We start from the raw sequence: 21,876 nt of genomic DNA, 5'->3' as shown, positions 1-21,876 counted from the left end.
ATGCTGTAACTGATAGACGCTTTTCTCAGTAGATTTAGTGATAGTTATTCTCTTAGAGATGATTCACCCACTCATTATTTTCTGAAGAAAATAAGCACCTTGATATATACTGACCTGTTAGTGACTCACTGCTGATTACTTTAAAACAGGGCATCCTTGCGTAAGACTTTCATGTTGCTGTCAAGAAATATTAGCTCTTACGCGACAGCTGCAAAATGAAGCATTAGCACCTTTTCAGTTTTACTCAGAAAAAAAGATGTGGTAATATCTCCATTCAAACAGAAGAAGAGTTCAGTGGCACTGGCCATTGTCAGAAAATTTATTACCCATGGAAAGTAGTACAGGGGACACAGTAGTGAATTCCAGAAGTTAGTAATGGGGAATTAAAATATGCTTTCATTGGCAAGAGTGGCTGGACCTGTGCTGCATGACCCAAAGGAGTGGAACTAGGACCAGTGACAATTATGTAGATATGTGTTTCAGTTCAGTCTATGGAAGAGCTTTCTCAAAGAGCTGTAAAAAGATGGAATGATCTATTAGCGGAGTTTCCTATTACTGAAGGGGGTCATACATAGACTCAAGGGTCACTTGGTAGTTTGTTACAGAAGGGAGTCTATCATCAGAGGAATTGTTGGAGCAGAAGACCTGTAAGGTCCGTTTGCATTCTGAGACTAAGACTCTAGTACAAAGAAGATGGTATGCCTGAAACAGCACTATATTTTGAAACCAGTGTTTCTTTTACCATTTTATGTTAGTTTTAATAATCATTAGTTTACTCAGGAGCAGTGCTTGATCTTTCAGGCCAAATTTGTGTTCTTTCTATCTCCTACCTAATATTTCAGAAGAGGCTAAACTTCGTCAGTTGTATAGTTATGCCCCTGTGTTTGTTTTTCTGTGGAGTAGTTGTACTTTAGCTCTGTGAGCAAAGGAAATCACCCAGTATGTTACAGTTTTCTCTCCTCTACTGATAAGGCAAGCTATTTGCCCTTCAGATCTCCTAAACAAAGGAAAGGGAGAAAGAAGGAAAAGTAGGAAATGGAGGTAAAATAAGGATTGAAAAATAATTAGAACAAATAGCTGCTGAAAAAATAAAGGGGTGGGGGAAAGAGGTCAGGACAAGAAAGAGCAAAAAGTGGGCGCAATTGGAGATGGTGGGTAAGCTACTTTTTCTTTTATCAGGGATGGCAGACTAACTTTCCTCTCTTCCCTACCCAAGTCTAGTGATCTCAAATCATAAACAGCCCTGTGGTGATGAGATTGAGATTTTCCTTGTGAACAGCTCCTCAGGCACCAGCCCTACACTGAAAGCAATACTACTTCTTTTCATCCCTTTCCAACTCCTTCCATTTCTGAATCTTTTGACCTCCAAAATACGAGGCCTTTTAAAAACTATATTTAAGCAATTATGGTATAAAGGAATATTTTTCCCTAAGGGATTCCTTAAGCAAGGTATCATTGACTATTCAGGTTAAAAATGCAAAGTATTATATTTTAAGGTATTTATTTGATTTAGTATAATAATCACCACATTAATTTGACCAAGAAGTTTTGTCATGGCACATGTTGTTTCTAGTAAAACATAATCAGGCTTGCTCTGTTGTCCACTTAGATATAGTCTTCAGAAGTTTGAAATTTAGTCAAGAAATGTGTTATAAGAATACTTTCCATTTATCTAGCACTAAATATTTTATAAAATTTTCATCTATTATAGTATTTGATTCTTAGAACATTCTTGTGAGAATTTTTAATAAGAGAAATATTCTCTAAGGCATTTATACATGTATCAGGATACGATGTATTTGTGATAAATTTTAGTTGTGGTGGGGCTGGATTTAATTGGGTCCCCAAATGCTTCAAAGAGTATAGCAGAGTCTGCAAGCATATGCAAAATTTTGAGAATAACTACCTTTTGGGGGATCATAATACATAATTTTCATTGGATTCTCAAAAAATTAAGATCATTGAATCAGTCTTACAATTTCAGATTAGCTTTAGGACCTTTGTTATCATTTGCCTTCACAAATGCGTGGCACATAGGTAGTCAATAAATTACATAGAAGAACTTGCTAAATTACCTATGTATACTGCCTTATTTAAACCTGTGAATTATTTTATTACCTTTTTTGAGATCCTTAGTCCTACAAAGCCCTTTGAATACAAAAAGGCTTAAGACTACTCACAAGGAACCTTCATTTTAGTAGAAAAATAGGCTATATATATTTTAAAGGGTAATAATGTAACTGATATATTAGTATTTCACAGAAATAAGAACTTTATGAATTCAGAGAGATGGCTATGAGTGATCTAGCAGGACTTGAGCTAAACCTTCAAGGAAGGGCAGGGTTTAAGCAAGTGTATTCATTCAACAAATATTTTTTGAGTGCCTGCTCTGTGCCAGGCACTGTTAGGTGCAGGAGAGGGAAAGACATTCTAGCAGGGAAAATGAGGTGAGTGAAGGCACGGAGGAAAGAATGTACTTGACATCTTTCAGCCTAGGAAGATTAGTTTGGCTAGAGCCAGAGAGTCTAACGGGACATTTGGTCCATGAGACATTTGGTTTACAAGACATTTGGACAACACCAAAAGGTCCTTGAAATTTGGTCCTATCTAAAACTTCCATGAGCATATTTGGTTTGTGCCAAATGGTTTTGGACAGGACCAAATATCAAGGACCTTTTGGCATGGGCCACATGTCTTCTGGACATTTTGGACAAAACCAAGTATCTGCTAACCCCAGAGGGTATATAGAGTGGGATAAACTAAGATGATTTATTTGTTTGTTGAGACAGGAGAATGAAGCAGTATTTTAGAAAAATTCATTTCCTTTCCTGTATAGTTTATTTAATCCTGTTTTGAAATTTAGTAGCAACTGAATTCTAAATGGACAACACCTTGAAAATCATCTCTTACTGGAGTAATACTATCCTCTCAAGTAAATGAAATGCTCTCAATATTCCTTTCCCACATCACTACAGGTATAGCCTAATTTCTTTGCTGTACATAGCACATGTTTGTAAATATGTATTGTGAAAGGGAGCTGTTAGGTGTTTTTTAAAATTTAGATACTGATTTTGATAATAAGTTAGTATTTGTCTGACCCTGATTACCACAGACTGACTAAAGTTGAGTTATGCCAATCTGTGTTACTATTTCTGGAGAATTTTTAAAATGTTTTTATAACTGCTACATTCCCTGTTTTTATTTTTAACTTTCTACTTAAATTTTTATTTATCTAAGATAAACTTTTGACACTGTCAAGTGTTAGTAATAATTACATCACAACTGTTGAGTGTTCATAAATTCCAGAATACTTTTTTCTTTCATACAACATCATAATTAAAGCGCTTGGTGCTTGAAATGCTTTAACATTAATGTTCTATAATTTAATAATACAGTAAAAGCCACATCTATCCAAGTCACACTGAGGTGGGCAGTTATTTGTTCTGGCTAATTTAAGATTGGCCTTTTAAGTGCTGGAGCTTTAATTTTGATGAAGATTAGAGGTCAAGTGTACCATGTACTTCCCGTCCATCTTAAACCAGAGAGAGTTTAACCTGTTCTTCATCATTCATATCTTCATTATTTAACTTTGCCGGTTTTAATATGCTATAGCTGTTATTCTTTTTTTTTAGAGTGTACAATTTGGTATTTTTTTTATTAGTGATGTATATATGGCAATCCCAATCTCCCAATTCATTCCCCCACAACCCTCCCCGCTTTCCCCACTTGGTGTCCATATCTTTGTTCTCTACATCTGTGTCTCTATTTCTGCCTTGCAAACCAGTTGATTTGTACCATTTTTCTATATTCCGCATATGTGTTAATATACGATATTTGCTTTTCTCTTTCTGACTCACTTCACTCTGTATGACAGTCTCTAGGTCCATCCATGTCTCTACAAATGTCCCAGTTTCATTCCTTTTTTATAGCTGTTATTCTTAATGAAGATGCTATATAGATAGTGAATGGTATTGAACACAGAAATAGCCTTAGAATATGCTATCTTGAAAACGTTTCTGGTGTCATTTCCTTTTTTATATGAAAATTGTTAGCTTTGTGGGCAGTGTCACATGCTCAATATGCTGAAGGCAGCCTTTTTCCAAGTGTTTTTCTGCCCTTCAAAGGTCACTGGTAATACTTGTGTCCTTTGCTTTGTCTGCCGCATTGAAAATATTCTGTATGCTTTCTGCACCATTAACATAAAATACTTTATGATGCATAGTAGTAGGCATTCAAAAAACATTATTTATCCCTTTCCTGTTACTAATGTATTAGAGCAGAAGTATTATTTTGTTAGCACATTCATCTTCAGATTGTTTCACTTTTCAGATGTGCTGTGGGTCACTACTTCCTCTTAGTATTCCTTAATATTTAATTTCCAGGAAAAGACCAGCTCCTATGAACCATTTAAAATGGCATTTTAAATATAGGCAACAGAGCAGAGATGGAAGCACGTGGGTTTTTGATTAGTTACTGAATCAATCCTAAAGTTCTGTCTACTTCTAGACTTCTTATTACATGAGAGAATAACGTTTTGTAATTGTTGAAGCCAATTTGAGTTGGGGCTTCCAAAACTTTAGCCAAAACCATCCTAAATCCTCAATATTGAATTGTTGTAAAGATTAAAAATCTCAATATATGTAAAGCACATGGCACATAGTAAATGCTCTTTAAACACAGAACACCCTGTCTTCAGGGATCCCTTATGTTTTCAGGGACATTATATTAAGGCATAACACAGGTTCCACTGCCAGGTTGTAAAGCTGTTGCATTTTTAACTTCATTGCTGGTTCTCTTTCTTTCCCAACCATAGTGTGTGCCTCTGCTACTATCTTTCATTCTGCTTTTACTGTTTCTTATCTCTTACATTTCGTGCTACTTCTTCCACTTTTTGGCTTTTGTATAATAAATCTAAGCCTTTTATAAACACAGCTAGTCAATTGGAATACCCTTGCCTGTAATACTCAGCTCTTTGGTTCTTTTCCCTTTGGTTGGTTACTGGATGTTCAGGGACAGCTTTTTGGCCACAAGAGATTCTAAAATATGAAGTCTTTTTTATTTTCCCCCTCCACACATTTTAGAACTCCTCTAGGTGCCTAAAAGTTTTAGGTAGCAAAGGTCATACTGTGCCTAATAATAAGCAAGGTTTATGAAAGAGATTTCTGAAAGCCACAGGAAAATTAATCTTACTTTGGAGTCATACCATTTTTTCTTAGTCAGCTCCAGCTGCTATAACAAAATACCATAGACTGGATGGTTTAAACAACAGACATTTATTTCCTCACAGTTCTGGAGGCTGGGAAGTCCAAGATCATGGTGCCAGCAGATTTGGTTCTTTTTTTTTTTTTTTAAGCTCTTTATTGGAATATAATTGCTTTACACTCTTGTACCAGTTTTTGAGGTACACCAAAGTCAATCAGCTGTGTTTATACACATATCCCCATATTCCCTCCCTCCCGCAATTCCCCCCACCCTCCCTGTCCCAGCCCTCTAAGGCATCATCCATCATCGAGTTGATCTCCCTTTGTTATACAGCAAGTTCCCACTGGCTATCTATTTTACAGTTGGTAGTATATATATGTCTACGCTACTATCTCACTTCGTCCCAGCTTCCCCTTCGCCCCCCACCCCCCCAACCCCGTGTCCTCCAGCCCATTCTCTGCATCTGCATCCTTATTCTTGTCTTGTCACTGGATTCATCAGTACCTTTTTTTTTTTTTTTAGATTCCGTATATATGAGTTAGCATACAATATTTGTTTTTCTCTTTCTGACTTACTTCACTCTGTATGACAGACTCTAGGTCTATCCACCTCATTACATATAGCTCCATTTCATTCCTTTTTATAGCTGAGTAATATTCCATTGTATATATATGCCACATCTTCTTTATCCATTCATTTGTTGATGGGCATGTAGGTTGCTTCCATGTTCTGGCTATTGTAAATAGTGCTGCAGTAAACATTACAGTACATGTTTCTTTTTGGATTATGGTTTTCTCTGGGCATATGCCCAGTAGTGGGATTACTGGATCATATGGTAGTTCTAGTTTTAGTTTTTGAAGGAAACTCCAAACAGTTTTCCATAGTGGCTGTACCCACTTACATTCCCATCAACAGTGCAGAAGAGTTCCCTTTTCTCCACACCCTCTCCAACATTTGTTGTTTCTAGATTTTTTGATGATGGCCATTCTGACCGGTGTGAGGTGATAGCTCATTGTGGCTTTGACTTGCATGTCTCTGATGATTAGTGATGTTGAGCATCTTTTCATGTGTTTGTTGGCCATCTGTATGTCTTCTTTGGAGAAATGTCTCTTTAGGTCTTCTGCCCATTTGTGGATTGGGTTATTTGCTTTTTTGGTATGAAGCTGTAGGAGCTGCTTGTATATTTTGGAGGTTAATCCTTTGTCCGTTGCTTCATTGGCAGGTATTTTCTCCCATTCTGAGGGTTGCCTTCTTGTCTTGTTTATGGTCTCTTTCTCTGTGCAAAAGCTTTTAAGTTTCATGAGGTCCCATTTGTTTCTTCTTGATTTTATTTCCATGATTCTAGGAGATGGGTCAAAAAGGATCTTGCTTTGATATTTGTCATAGAGTGCTCTGCCTATGTTTTCCTCTAGGAGTTTTATAGTGTCTGGCCTTACATTTAGGTCTTCAATCCATTTTGAGTTTATTTTTGTGTATGGTGTTAGGAAGTGTTCTAATTTCATTCTTTTACATGTAGCTGTCCAATTTTCCCAGCACCACTTATTGAAGCGGCTGCCTTTTCCATTGTATATTCTTGCCTCCTTTGTCAAAGATAAGGTGCCCATATGTGCTTGGGCTTACCGATTTGGTTCTTGATGAGGGCTCTCTTCCTGGGTTGCATACTGCCACCATCAACCTGTGTGCTCACGTGACATCTGCTTTGTGCTTGCTGCAGGGGAGGTGGGGAGAGTTTTCATGTCTCTTCCTTTTCTTATAAAGGCACTAATCTTATGGGAGCGCCACCTTTGTGACTTCTAAACGTAATGATGTCCCAAAAGCCCTACATCCTAATACCACCACATTAGGGGTTAGGGCATCAACATAGGAATTTGGGGGGGGGGGATACTACAAAGATTTAACTGAGTCAAGTTTGATGTCATTGGGAAAAAATATCTTTTCCTGCAAACTGTCTCCCCACCACCCCGTTATTTCAGTTTGGGATTGCATTTGATCATCATGTGTCCCCATAGTATTGTTAGACTAGAAGTAATAAAACTGCCATTCAAATATTTTATAAATATTATTTCAGAAAAACACTGGGTGATAGTGGATAACTATCATAGAAAGCAGCCTTGTGTTTATAGTACAATTAGCAGGTTTCATAATTTTTCCCAGGTGGTACTTTTTTGGTTTTGTTTTTTGCAATAATGTCAGTTCAGGGCTAAGGGGAAAATAAGCAATTTCATGATTTGACAGTTTTCATGTGAAATGAGCCAACAAATGGTTCTCTAATAGATTTTGGGTTTATTTGTAGACTTTTGATGACCATTAACAAATTAAACCATGTTCGTCTTTCATAAGTTTTGTGTTTCATACCATTACAAATTTCAGATGAGAGACCTGTTTGAGGCATAAATCTGGCTTATTCCAAGATTAAACCTATGGAATAATATATAATAATATATAAACAGAGAGGTTATCTTTTTTCTTTTATTTATTATTGAAGTATTTTTGATGTAAAATATTATATAAATTACAGGTGTACAGTATAGTGATTCACAATTTTTAAAGGTTGTACTCCATTTATAGTTATTATAAAATGCTATATTCCCTGTGTTGTACAATATATCCTTGTAGCTTATTTTATACCTACTAGTTTGTACTTCTTAATTCCCTACCCCTATACAGCCCCCTCCCCTGCCTCTCCCCACTGGTAACCACTAGTTTGTTCTCTATATCTGTGAGTCTGCTTCTTTTTTGTTATATTCACTAGTTTGTTGTGTTTCTTTCGATTCCATATGTAAGTGATATTTGTGTTTCTCTGTCTGACTTATTTCACTTAGCAAAGTGTCCTCTAAGTCTATCCATGTTGCTGCAAACGGCAAATTTTCATTCTTTTTTATGGGTAATATTCCCTTGTATATATGTGCCACATCTTCTTTATCCATTTATCTGTTGAGGGACACTTAGGTTGCTCCCATATCTTGGCAATTGTAAATAATGCTGCTTTGAACATTGGGGTGCATGTATATTTTCAAATTAGTGTTTTTATTTTTTTCGGCTATATACCCGAGTGGAATTGTTGGGTCATATGGTAGTTCTGTTTTTACTTTTTTTGAGAAGCCTCCATACTGTTTTCTACAGTGGCTGCACAACTTTACATTCCCACCAGCAAGTGTTCCCTTTCAGAGAGGTTATCTTGGATGTGCTAATTGTTATCCCCTGCTCTAAGTTTTAACACTTCAGAAAAGTGGTAATGATTTATAGGCCAAATGAAAATCTAAAGAATGGATAAAGATGATATGATTACTTCATATTTTAAACCTTAGATCTTACGTTTATCCAAGGATAGGTTACTTTGATCTGATGATTTTCTATCATTAATTTATACAAAAACATGTATTTGATAGAAGACTGGAGTAAAGTAGTTACAACACTACTAAGATTTAGTCATTGTCTTTAAGGAAAATGCAATCTTTGGGGTTCAGTATAGAGTGAGAAAACAAATCTAATTAGAGGGAAAGACTGTATGAAGAGTGCCATATCTAAGTAGTTCTTAAGAATGGCCAAGATTTAGTAGAGAGGATATTCCTGGGGGTAATGACATGGAAACAGGCAACCAGTAGAGTTTAGCTACATCAAAGAATTCCTGAGGGAGAGTAGCGAACAGAGATAAGGATAGAAAAGTGATGGTAAATTTCTTCAGAGATGGGGCTTGGGAGGTGGGGGCATATCTTTTTTAGGTTTATATTTCTAGTATCTAGCATAGTGTTTGACTAATCTTTGTTAAAAGAATGGGAACATGTAAATAAAATGAATATAATGGCCCCTTGAACAACATGACTTTGAACTGCGCAGGTCCACTTATATGCAGATTTTTTTCACTAAATACTTACTACAGTACTACATGATCCCAGTTTGGTTGAATCTGTGGATGTGGAACCACGGATTTGGAAGGCCAACTGTAAAGTTATCCATGGATTTTCGAGTGCAAGGATAGTCAGCACCTCTAAGCCCTGCGCTGTTCCAGAGTCAACTGTGTTATAGGTTTGTTTTCATGATTTTTATGAGACTATTTTCTGATTTATAGATTTAGACCATCTTTTAGAACCATTCCTATGAAAGGATAAAATTTCTCATTTTCATATTTTACTTTCTTAAAAATGTAATGCCATTATGTTCTTCTGCAGTGATAAAAACAGTGTCCGGTTCTTTCTTCCGCTGTTTTCAGGTTAGCATATATGCCCTGAATGGATAGATATAGAGTTAAAACTGGTATGTTTGAAAGCAAAAATCATATAAGTCATCTTCTTTTCTTATTGAATAAATTTGACACGTAATGTTGTGTAAGTTTAAGATGTACAGTGTATTTTATGCATTTATATGTTGTAATGACTGCTGTTTATTTATCAAATTACATAATCATAGTACAATATTGTCTGTATTGTGCACTAGATCTCTATGGCTTATTTACTACTTATAAGTTTATACCCTTAAACCTCATCAGTCTTATTCCTCTCCCCACATTCCTTAGTAACCATCATTTTACTCTCTGGTTTTTACAGGTTTGACTTTTTTAGATTTCACATATAAGTGACATCATCCAGTACTTATCTTTCTCTGACTTACATGGCTTAGCATAATGTGCTCAAAGTCCATCCATGTTGTTGCAAATGGCATGATATCCTCCTTTCTCATGGATGAATAATATTCGTTGTGTATGTGTACCACTTTATCTTTTTTATGCATTCATCCATTGATGGGCTTTTGGGTTGTTACCATATCTTGACTATTGTGAATAATGCTGTGATAAACATAGGAGTGTATATATCTCATCACAGTCTTAATCTCTTCTTTTTGATAGAATCATAAGAAAATCCTAAAGCTTGGAGCTCTAAGGCAGTACTGTCCAATAAAACTTTCCTCAGTGGTGGAAATGTTCTATTTCTGCGCTGTCCATTATGGTAGCCACTAGAGTCACACATATCTGTTAAGGCCTTGAAATGTGGCTAAGCAGATGAAGGAAATGAATTTTTAATTTTTCATTAATTGAAATATAAATTTAAATAACACATGTGGATATTAGCTACCCTATTGGACAGTGCAATTCTAAGACCGTAAGAGATTATCTGCTCAAGGTCTTTGGTTTTACAAATAAAGAAGCTTTGGCCCAGAGAGATGATGTGACTAACTAGAGATTACATAGTTGTTCAAGAACAGAGCTGGGACTAAACACAGGTTTCCTGATGGCCAAGTCAGTAGTATTACTAAATCACTTTGCAATTTTAACTTGCTAATCAAATTGTAATTATTACTTTTATTCCATTTATTGTGTTTAGTAATAATTACCCATTTTTCCTATCCTTTCTACTACTTCCTCTCCTTTACACACACCTACATTATTTCCATTAAAAATAATTTCTTTAGGAAGAAGTTTTTAAATTCATTTATTTAATTAGGAAGTAATTTTTAATTGTGTATGTTTTTAAATGACTTTTAGTTTTAAATTTTGAAATTCCCTCTGTGGTCTTCACATTTAAGATGTTCGATGTGAGTAAAAGTGATTCTGATTATATAATCTAGAGTATTCTTTTAATATGAAATAATTATTTGTTGGTGACTTTCCTTCTGGTTTTCAGAGAAGCAAAATGGCAATATTTTATCTGTAATAAATTATATACTTGGAAATTATCGCTAAACTTTAGAATCACGCATTGTCAAAATTAGAAGGAGCTTTAGACATTTTGTAGTATAGTTTCCTTTCACAAATGGGCAATCTGACACACAGTGAGGGGGAATTAACTTGTAAAAGGTGACATTGTGAATTATTAGCAGAGCCCAGACTAGAACACGGCTTTTCCAATTCACAGCCTGATGTTCTTCCCACTGTATTGCTACTTCTTGTCAGATCTTCACAAGTGAACAACTCAAAACGCACTAAAGCATACAGAGCTCTATTAAGTTGCTGGTGGTTATACTGAATTTTGATGACTAACCTCAACTTGTCACAACTCATTGGGTGCTGGAAATAGATTCACTAAGTTCTTGAACCAAATATTTTAAAGCAGTTTACACTTGCAGTACTGCAGGCACAATTGAATTTTCTTACAAATCTCACTTCAAAGGTCTGTCTGGCTGTTTACGTGGGATACTTTGTTGCATAGCTCTATTCTAATATGCCAGCATCTCCTAAGGCTTGTACCCACCCTCAGGTGTCAAAAATATGGTTACCTTTCATTTGAGTGAAGTGGAGAAAGCATATTCATTTTTATGAATTATATTGGTCAAATGGCAAATATTGTGGTTTGAAATTCTGTGAGACCAAGATGTGACGCAGGCCCAACTGGTGACTGGAAAAATGAAAGGCAGTGTTTTATTTACTTCAGTTTCCTGCAGCAGTGTAGTTTTTCTAGCCTGCCACAGCATCTGCTTCCACTATTAGTCTGACATCTAAAATGCAATGGTGGTGCTTCAAAGGTGAAAGATACGAACTTCCCAGGCCCATGTGTTTAATGTTTAATTTTACATATCTGGCAGAGGCCCTCACCAGTGCTAGGGCACTGATCTTGTCAGCAAGTATGTATTGCTCCCCTGTTCCCAAGGAGTTAACTGTCTGCTTTGGGAGAAAATACTAATACCAGTGACTAGCTGCAAGTGCAATAAGAAGCTAAGGATAAATGGGGAGAAGTGGGAAATAAGACTACTGATATAGACTGAAGATAGATTTGGAGAGCCTGGAAAGTACAAAATAGTTTTAAATAGTATGCTAGGAAAGAGAGCTCTCTCATTTATTTTCTTGAACAGGGTAGTAATCTGACTGACAAAATAATTACTTTGGTTTGACAGTGGTAATTACAGTTGATTGGAATTAGATAAGAATGGAGTGGTGGCCATTGACTAGGAGGTTGATGATGACAGTGATGATGATAATGGTGATAGTTATATGAGCCCTTTTTCTGTGCTCGTCCCTGTGAGATAGATAATATTACATGTGTGGAAATTGACACCCGTTCAAATCACTTGCCCAGAGCCACACCACTAGTAAGTAGTAGAACTAGAATTTGAATGTGGCGTCTTTCCGTTACTTTACCAAACAGATGGTAAGGACCTGGTCTAAGTTAGTGGCCCCTAGAGCACTCTGTACCTACTTGTATTATAACACTCATCACTCTGGACTCTTTTTGTATTATATATCTGTCTCCTCTACTAGACTGTGATTCTTTGAGGATATATCTTAATCATCTTTTTAAACCCAACACCTAATATAATTGTACAATAGGCATTTGACAGTGTTGAATGAAAGAATAGAAAATAAGGAGTAAACAAGAGACATAAACAATAAACTACTTCATTTTTGTACTTTAGAGTAGCAGTAGAATAATGAAGTTGGTAATACTAGAGTGCTTCCTTCTGTTTTTGCCTTTTATCAGTATTCCTAGTAAGCTGTCCTCATTGTAACTAATAAATACTGTTGAAAGATTATAATGGCATGTAGCCTAAGTTTCATAGGAGTCTTTTTAGAATTTTTATTATGGAAAATTTCAAACATTTACAAAATTATAGAGAACAAGGTGAAATATAATAATATAGCATAATACAGCATAATATAATATATAAAACATAATACCATATATAAAATATAATATTATAAAATAGACACCTATCATCCAGTTTCAACAATTCAACAATTATCAAGTCCTGGCCAATCTTGTTTCATCTCTGCCCCACCCCTGGATTATTTGAAGCAAATCCCAGACATATTTCATCTGTGAAAATATCAGTATATAGCTGTTAAAAAACTAAAACTCTTTAAAAATATTATCACACATAAAAATTAATATCTAGTTAATGTTAAAATATCTCTGAATGTGTCATAATTTTTTAAAGTTCATTTTTTGATTCTACATCTAAATAGTATCCATACATTCTAATTTATTGGTTTTAAATCTCTTAAGTCTCTCCCTCCATCTCTCTTATTTATTGAAAAAATCAGGTCATGTCATTTGCCCTATAGTTTCTGAATTCTTGAATTTTCTTTCTGAATTTCCATGGTGTCTTTTAACGTATTTCTCCATCTTCTGTATTTCCTGTATCATGATAATATAGGATAATCAACTGATAAATCGTATTCAAATTCAGAACTACGGGATCTTGCTTTAACTTCATTAATCTTATATCTTTCTCCCACACTGAAAATCCCAATCTTTAAAATGCCCGCATATTTAAATGTCATTCTTTAATATACGCACAGCAGTTTCATAATAACATGCCAAAACTGCCACTAACAATATGATTATTAAGTTTTAAGATTAGTTTGTTTGTTTGTTGATGTTCTCTTTGTCCTTTGGGTATAGCCCAATTACTGGTTGTAAATTCACTTGGAATTGTTTCTCTCTGTGTGATCATTGTCTCAACATTGTTTATTTCATTTTCCTTTTAGCTTTTAGGGCTTACCTTTCAAATTTCAATTTTGTTTTATATTAATCACAGGACTCTTGATTTAATAAAATAACATTTACTACATGATGATATATCTCTAAAACAGAATTAATGATTAGGACTGATTTTAGATTAGCCTATAATAATTATATGTTCTTTATTACAAAATAGGTAACAAAAATTCTTACAGAAGAGAACTTTAAATTTCAATTGTTAGTAAAGAAGAAAAAACAGATATGTTTATATTCCCAAGTGAAGTTGGACCAGTTAACACTCTGCCTTATTTTTTCAGCTCTCATACTGTGAACAAGTTTCCCTTTTGTGGTCTAATCCATGCTAAGTGTTTTCACTTCTTTTATATTTTTGAGATGTTACTATTTGAAATAGCTCCATCCATAGTACAGAATTGCTATCTAGTGTTCTTAAGTGCAAGAAAGCTGTGATATGCCTTAGGGAGAAAATATGTATGTTGGATAAACTTCATTGCAGCATGAGTTACCGGGCTGTGAGTTCTATGTTAATGAATCAACAATATATAGTAAACAAGATGTCTTTAAATAGAATCACATGTAAAACAAGGTTATGTATTGATCAGTTGATGAAAATGTAACCAGAGGCTCACAAGAAATTAACCCTGTATTTTTCCTAGGAGTAGTATTCAGTATTCCCTAAATCAGTGTTCATGGCTACTTTATGGAATATAACTACTGCAAATAATGAGAATCAACTACATTTTGATTGCAGAAGTACTTGGAAGGGTTGAGTCTTAGGGGGAGTTAGCTAATACTCATCTTCAGTCTTGTTGTTTGTAAATCTTTATCTGATAGAATTCTGTTCTAGGGCCTGTTTGTTATTTTTAGTAGGAGGATAATTGATTTTAAACAAGACACATAATTTTGAATTGACAAGTCATTATTTTGAAGTTACAAATAATTTTAACTCAAAGTCTTACCTTCTAGTGAAAACTAGGATTGCCTCTGCACAATTTTAATGCTATTTAACTAACAGCCTTATGAGCCTATAAATTTCATAATACCCCCAAGCTCTGATGTTTTTTAAATACCTAGTTTGATTTTCTAAATCAGGCATTGGCAATTGTTTTTTTTGTAAAGGAGTAGATAGTAAATATGTTAGACTTGTAGGACACAAAAGGTCACATAGTCTTTGTTTTCTGTTTGTTTATTTTGTTTTTGTAAATTTTAAAATATGTTTTTTAAAAAAAAAAATTTAGCTCAAAGTCCAGACCAGATTTAGCCCAGGTCTATAGTTTACCAATCCATATTCTAAATTTTTCAGTATGGTATATAACCAGCTGCCTCTCTTTGGATAGTGATGCCTGTTTCATCAGTATAACCTGTATTTTGTAAAGGCCTGAGTGTGCTAATCTCCCTGTTTTCTTTTGATCAAAATCTTGGCCTTTTTTTGTTTAGAGGCAATACGTATGCTATATTTTTATTGTCATTATGGCCCTCAGTAGAGCCTGATTAACATCAAATACATGTGAGAAGAAAAATGCAGAGTAAGCACAGCCACTTAACATCTTTATTCAGCAATCAGAAAGAATGAGGAGCTAAAATTAATTATAAAAATTGTCCATTTTTATAAAATTTATAAAAATTGTCCATAAAAATTAATTGTCCATTTATCAAGTGCAAGCCATTTTTATATGATTCTTTAATCCTCAAGATAATCATAAAAAGAAAGGCATTCCCATTTTTTTTTCAGATATATAACCTGAGACTCTAAGATAGTGCTGTCCAGTAGAACTTTCTTCAGTGATGGAATTATTGTATATCTGTGCCCTACATTATGCTGTTGAGCACTTGAAATGGGGCTAATGTGACTAAGGAACTAAATTTTAAATTTTATTTATTTTAAATAAATTTAAATAACTACATGCAGCTAGTAATTACCATATTGAGCAGCATAACTCTTAAGAGGTTGAGTAACTTGCCAAGATTTAAATAGTAAGTTCCACGACTTGAGTTCAAAACCAGGTCTGTGCAACTCCTAAGCTTCTGTTTTTAGCATTATGCCACACTGCCTTATTATCAATAAAAATCAAGGTGGATGGACCCTGCCCTACAGAGTAGAAAATGTAGCAAAGCTACTTTGGCATTTTTCAAGATATAATGTATTAACTTTGTAGGCCACTAGTTCAATTAGTCCACACTCTGGAGCACTGGATCATAATTATTAAGTAATACCTATGAGTTTATTTTATAGTCTACATATTATTATTTTTCCATTATGTGAGATAAAATGACTATACTCAAAGAATATAGGGTGTTGAAATTTTTTCAGATATTAGCATACTTCAAAATTTCTATCTAGGGAGTAAGATCTAATCAGGTATTTTAAAAATAGGTTTTAAATATTGTAAGAATTGACATACTTCAAATAATCACTTCAGAGTTTTATTAAAAATTTTTTTCAGGTGCATGGGAGAACATCCTTGTTGGCATCAGTTTTAATATGTTTTTTATTGATACCTGATGTTAGATACTGAGTGGAAATCTTGTTATTTCATTAGTGAATACCAACTGTGTATAAGAAATCAAAAGTGATGTCTCTTGGGAAGGCAGGCCTACATAAATTGTTCTGTGATGCTGACATATGTACTAGAGGGAGGCTTGAAGAGGGGAAAAACAGTGAACACAATTTCTTTTATTAGTGTTGAGTCTTCATTTTACCCTATATTTCTGGAGTCTCAATCTAAGAGTCATGCTTAGTTTAAACAGGAAATTGCTTAACTAGTGCCTGTAGCTTCCCTTATTCTGTCCATAAAATATTGAAAAATACATCAAAAATGAAGTGCAGACACATCACTGTTATCCAAGAACATTTTGAATCCTTTTGCCAGTGTTTTTTCCAGTTCTTGAACGATTCCACGTATGTGTAAGCCAGAGATACCTCTTCCCACTGGATGTCTTTTGTCAATTTCAGCAGGCCTCCTCCTGAGTCTAAAAGAATCAAGCTCTTAAAATAGTCATTTCCTGGAAAGCTTTTCATTTGGCCTTGCTGAATGGATAATCTTTATTTTGCTACTTGCATAAACACTGGAACACTTTGTTCTTAGAGCCAATAATTTTCCTGCATTCTTAATTCAAATCAAGTTATATCTAAAACAAAGGTCACTTTTGGCTTTAGATCAAGGGTGAAATCGGTTAAAAGGAATGTATTAGTTAGGGGCATAAGATTTGTAATGGTAGGAAGTTATTTTTATAAATAATGTAATTATAAATTTTGTTTCAAGATACAACCTGAATCACCCAGTAGTCCAGATCACCCTTTTCCTTTGCTTCCTCCATGGCACTTATTGATTGTAATATACTATATATGTATTGTGTTTATCTCCTGTCTCTACTCCACTAGAAAGTCAGCTCCATGAGAGCAAGAATCTTGTTTTGTTCCCTAATGGGGCTGGCATATTGCTCAATTAATATTTGTGGACTGAGTGAATATCATAATCTATCCCACTTCATCCCTCAAATTTTATATGCACTTCTTCCTGGTAATTATTATATTGCTATATTCCATATGAAGTAGGTAGTTAACAAATTAGTAAAAATAATACTCTACCATCTAGCATGAGAAGAGGATCTTAGGAATTATATCCTAAAAATGTATGAATAATTTGGAGTGCTTGAGTTTTTAATAAATTTAAATGAAACCCATAGTGTTCCTCAGATGCTCCCCAAAATTTATCAGGAAATAGAGGATGGGAAGCTTTTCAATTAAAATACCTTTTTGATATGTCTTTCTCAGATGGGAAAGCTGACGACCATGCCAGCAGGTCTAATATGTGCATCTATATGGGTGCATGCAGCCAAAGAAGAGGAGTCCAAAAAGCAGCTAGTGAAACCAGAGCAGGTAACTTGCCTACAAAAGTCTGAATTTTGTATAACAAAAGTATGATGTAAAAGCTGTGAGGTTTGTTTGTTTGTTTAACTCTATTCATCAAAAATGTCTTTGAAGTGTTTGTTAGGCACGTTTTATAAGTTGAGAGAAATAGCTACAAGCTGTCTCAGAGTGAACACTGTATTATATTTAACCCAAACATCTAAAATCCTAACTCCAATGAAAAACAATTTGTGATTTTTCTTAATGAATAATCGATGAGTAGTACAGGGTTTTAGTTATTCTAAGCAGTCTGATTTTTCTCTCTTGAAAAATTTATACAGATACACCTGATATCTGGAAGCTTTAGTTTAAGAAATTCATTAAGATCTCAGTTTTGAAAGTAATGTCAGATGTTTTCTAGTTCAGTCTTCACTATGATACTGTAATCCGCTCTACAATAGGCACACTAACTGGCAGTTTTCTTCTACATGAATAAAACTCTGGATAAAGGCAGTCCATTCCACTTTCTGGCAGCTCTCATTCAACTTAAGGTCCTTTCTTATGTCAAACACAAACTCATAATTATAAGTTCTACCTATTGGCCCTGTATCTCTTGCATTCGTGCCATACAGAACAATTCTTGTCTCTTCCACAAAACAACTCTTCAGATGTCAGTTACACTTTAAGTAGTTTTGCTTCCTGGATAAATATATTAGTAGTTGAACCATTCCTCATATGTCATAGCTTTGAGTTCCTTCACTTTCATGATTATTCTCTGCCAAACATGTTCAAGATGGTTAGTGTTTTCTTCAGGTGTAAGTGTTTTGACTATTGCAGGATAGAGTCAGACTCTGACTTCTCTTGTTCTAGATAATATATTTCTATTAATGCTGCCTAAGATCACATTTGTTTTTATACGTATTTTTGTTTTAAGTCATCACAGCCTTGCTTATAATCAGCCTTTGACCATGACATAGTGAATGTGCAGTTCTCTAAAATTCAGTAAACTTTTTTACATGGGCTACTGGTAAGCTATGTCTTTTCTCAGTCTGTACTTATGCATATAGACTTTTTGGACTTAGTTACAGGTACATTTATGACTTTTTAACTTTTATCTTCTTGATCTAATCTGTCATGCCAGCCTGTTGGTATCTCATTGTAGTAACTGATTCTATTCACCATTGTACTTTTCATCTTTTCTAGCCTCAAGTTACCCTTGAGGTTTATCTAAATGCTTAGAAATATATAGTCTAATCAAACAGGCCTGAATCTGAATCCTAACCTCACTGCTAACTAGTTGGATGGAATTGAACAGAATTCTTAATGGTAGCATAAATATTCAGTGTATGAATACACCATTATCAAATGTACAGTTTTCATAAAGTTTTGGAAATTTAACATATTTCCAGTTATTTTGCTAATGTAATCAGTGCTTTGTCAAAACACCTTGTACATAAATCTTTATGTACATCTATAACTGTTTCCTTAGAATAAATTTATAGAAATGGAATTGTAGGTCAGAAGACATGAAAAATATCAATATATTGGCAAACTGACATGCATAAATGTGGTGTTTATTCATTCATTGAACATTCATTCCTGAGCTTCTCTTATATGTGTATGAGGCATATACAAAGCACTGGGTAAAGTTTTATAAATTTTCATTAGCAGTCTAGAATAGATTCAGTCTCCTACATACTTGTTGACTCTCAGTATTTTTTCTCCTTTTTATTAATCTTAGAGAGATGATATTTTTAAGCCTACCTTGACACTGCTATCATTGGAAAGCTCAAAATCTAGATTGGACAATGGGTAACTAGCATTTGTCCCTAATAGCTGAATTTACATATATCTGAATTTTAAAATAAATTTGTGCTCTTTACTATATTATGGAATAAACAGGATTTCTTGGTATTTATTGTATTCCCCAGTATATTTACATAGAATTCAGTTGAATTACTTATTAAACAAAGTTGCTAGCTAAGTGCCAGGGACTATTCACATAATCAGGATTCAGTCCTTAATAAACTTAGAATTGCTGAAGGAATGAAAATGTAATTTGCATGCACTATTTCCAGGTACTTTTATTGTGTAAAGTGAGTTACGCCTTTGTTTCAATCTATTTACAGTAAAGTCTCTACTAAGCCAAAATCCTTTGGAATGAGGTATTCTGATTAATTGACTTCTGGTAAACTTGCGGCTAATGAGAAAATCCTTTTTTAGTTCAACTGTCTTGTTAAACATCTTTTTTAAATGTACCAATATACTCCTGTCTTAATAATTATGATCTCATGAATATAATTAAATCTCTCTCTATTAGAAAACTCTGCAGAGCTGTGGGGTGATCCTTTTTTTTAAACCATAAAACTCACAGTGTTCAGACTCTAAAATGACTGGCAGTTGGGCTGTGTGTACACAGTTAGCCATAGACATTACCGGATGTTTCTTTTTAAAGTATTTCTGTAATGTGAGTTTGACTTATTTTCTTGTCATTTGCTTGTTTTCAGCAAAAAATAACAGAAGAAATATTGATTTGAGAGTTCTAGTTACTTTGGTTCAATTTAATTTAAATGTTGTTTTATGGTTTACTGAATCTAATCTTAATTTTTAATTGAATACAAACAAGTTGTGTTTATACAATACAATAAATGGCATTTAAGCTCAGGGCCTCCAATCCAGGATGAGAATATTCATTTATGTTTTGACATATGTATACATTGTCAAATGATCACCACAGTCAAGGTAATTAAGATCACTGTCACCTCCCAGTTACCATTTTCATGTGTGTATGTGTGTGTGTGTGTGTGTGTGGTGAAAACATTTAAGATCTACCCTCTTAGCAAATTTTAAGTATACAATACAGCATTATTAACCATAGTCACCATGATATACATTAGCTCTCTGGAACTTATTCTTCTTGCGTAATTGAAACTTTGTACTCTTTGGCCAACACCTCCCCTTTTTCCCCTCTACCTCACCCCACACTGGTAAGCAGTATTCTACTCTCTGCTTTTGAGTCTATTTTAGATTCTATATATAAGTGAGATCATATAGTATTTCTCTTTCTGTGTCTACCTTATTTCACTTAGCATAATGTCCTCCAGGTTGCCATGTTGTCAAAAATGGGAGAGGATATCCTTTTTATTCCATTGTGTGTATGTGTGTGTGTATACACATGCACACACATATATGTATACATTTTTAAACTGTGAAATTTGCAGTATTTGGCATTACACACACATACACAGAACATATTTTCTTTATCCATTCATATGCTGATGGACATTTAAGTTGTTTGGATATCTTGGCTCTTTGAATAATGCTGCAATGAACATGGGAGATGCAAGTATCTCTTCAAGATCCAGATTTCATTTTCTTTGGATATATTCCCAGAAGTGGGATTGCTGGGTCATGTGGTAGTTCCATTTTTGACTTTTTGAGGAACCTCCATACTGTTTTCTACAATAGCTATACCAATTTACATTCCTATAGTGTTTAAGGGTTCTCTTTTCTTCACATCCTTGCCAACACTTATTATCTCTTTTTGCCATCCTAACAGTTGTGAGGTGATATATCATTGTAGTTTTGATTTGTACTTCCCTGATGATTAGTGATGCTGAGCACCTTTTCATATACCTGTTGGCCATTTGTATATCTTCTTTTGAGAAATGTCTATTAAGGTTCTTTGCCTATTTTTTAATCAGTTATTTTTTTGCTGTTGAGTTGTGTGAGTTCCTTATATGTTTTGGATGTTAACCCTTATCAGATATATGGTTTGCAAATATTTTCTATCATTCTGTAGGCTGCCTCTGTTAATTGTTTCCTTTGCTGTACAGACGCTTTTTAGTTTGATGTTGTCCCACTTGTTTATTTTTGCTTTTGTTGTCTGTGCTTTTGGGGTCATTGCTAAGACCAATGTCAAGAAGCTTTTACCCTGTGCTTTCTTTTAGTAGTTTTACATTTCAGTTTTTACATTTAAGTCTTTAATGTATTTTGAGTTGATATTTGTATATGGTGTGAGATGTGAAATTAGAGTCCAATTTCATTCTTCTACATCTAGATACCCAGTTATCCCAGCACCATTTGTTAAAATGACTGTCCTTTCCCCACTGTGTTCTTGGTACCCTTGTCAAAGATCAGTTGGCCATAAATGCATAGATTTATTTCTGTGTAATCTGTTCTGTTACATTGGTCTATGTGCCTGTTTTTATGCCAATACCATACTGTTTGGATTACTGTAACTTTGTAATATATTTTTAAATCAGGATGTGTGATACCTCCAGCTTTGTTCTTACTCAAAACTTGCTTTGGCTATTCAGGGTCTTTTTTGTTTCCATATAAAATTTAGGATTTTTTTTTCTGTTTCTGTAAAGAATGTAATTGGGATTTTGATAGGAATTGCATTTAATGTAT

At 34.4% G+C, this 21,876-nt stretch overlaps 1 protein-coding gene across 3 annotated transcripts in view; it reads left to right on the top strand.

Moving 5' to 3' along the window:
* APOOL (apolipoprotein O like) overlaps positions 1 to 21,876 on the top strand; it is a 113,695-nt gene that overhangs the window by 27,685 nt on the left and 64,134 nt on the right. For 2 of the 3 annotated variants that reach the window (XM_057718605.1, XM_057718606.1), the window contains exon 2: positions 17,389 to 17,493. The exons of the other annotated variant lie outside the window; for it this stretch is intronic. In XM_057718605.1, the coding sequence (XP_057574588.1) occupies positions 17,389 to 17,493 (105 nt within the window). The remainder of the gene's footprint in view (positions 1 to 17,388; positions 17,494 to 21,876) is intronic. 3 annotated transcript variants of the gene reach the window in all.

The sequence above is a fragment of the Hippopotamus amphibius genome, chromosome X (assembly GCF_030028045.1).
Source record: "Hippopotamus amphibius kiboko isolate mHipAmp2 chromosome X, mHipAmp2.hap2, whole genome shotgun sequence".
NCBI lineage: Eukaryota > Metazoa > Chordata > Mammalia > Artiodactyla > Hippopotamidae > Hippopotamus > Hippopotamus amphibius.
This window is presented reverse-complemented; position numbering and strand designations above follow the sequence as displayed.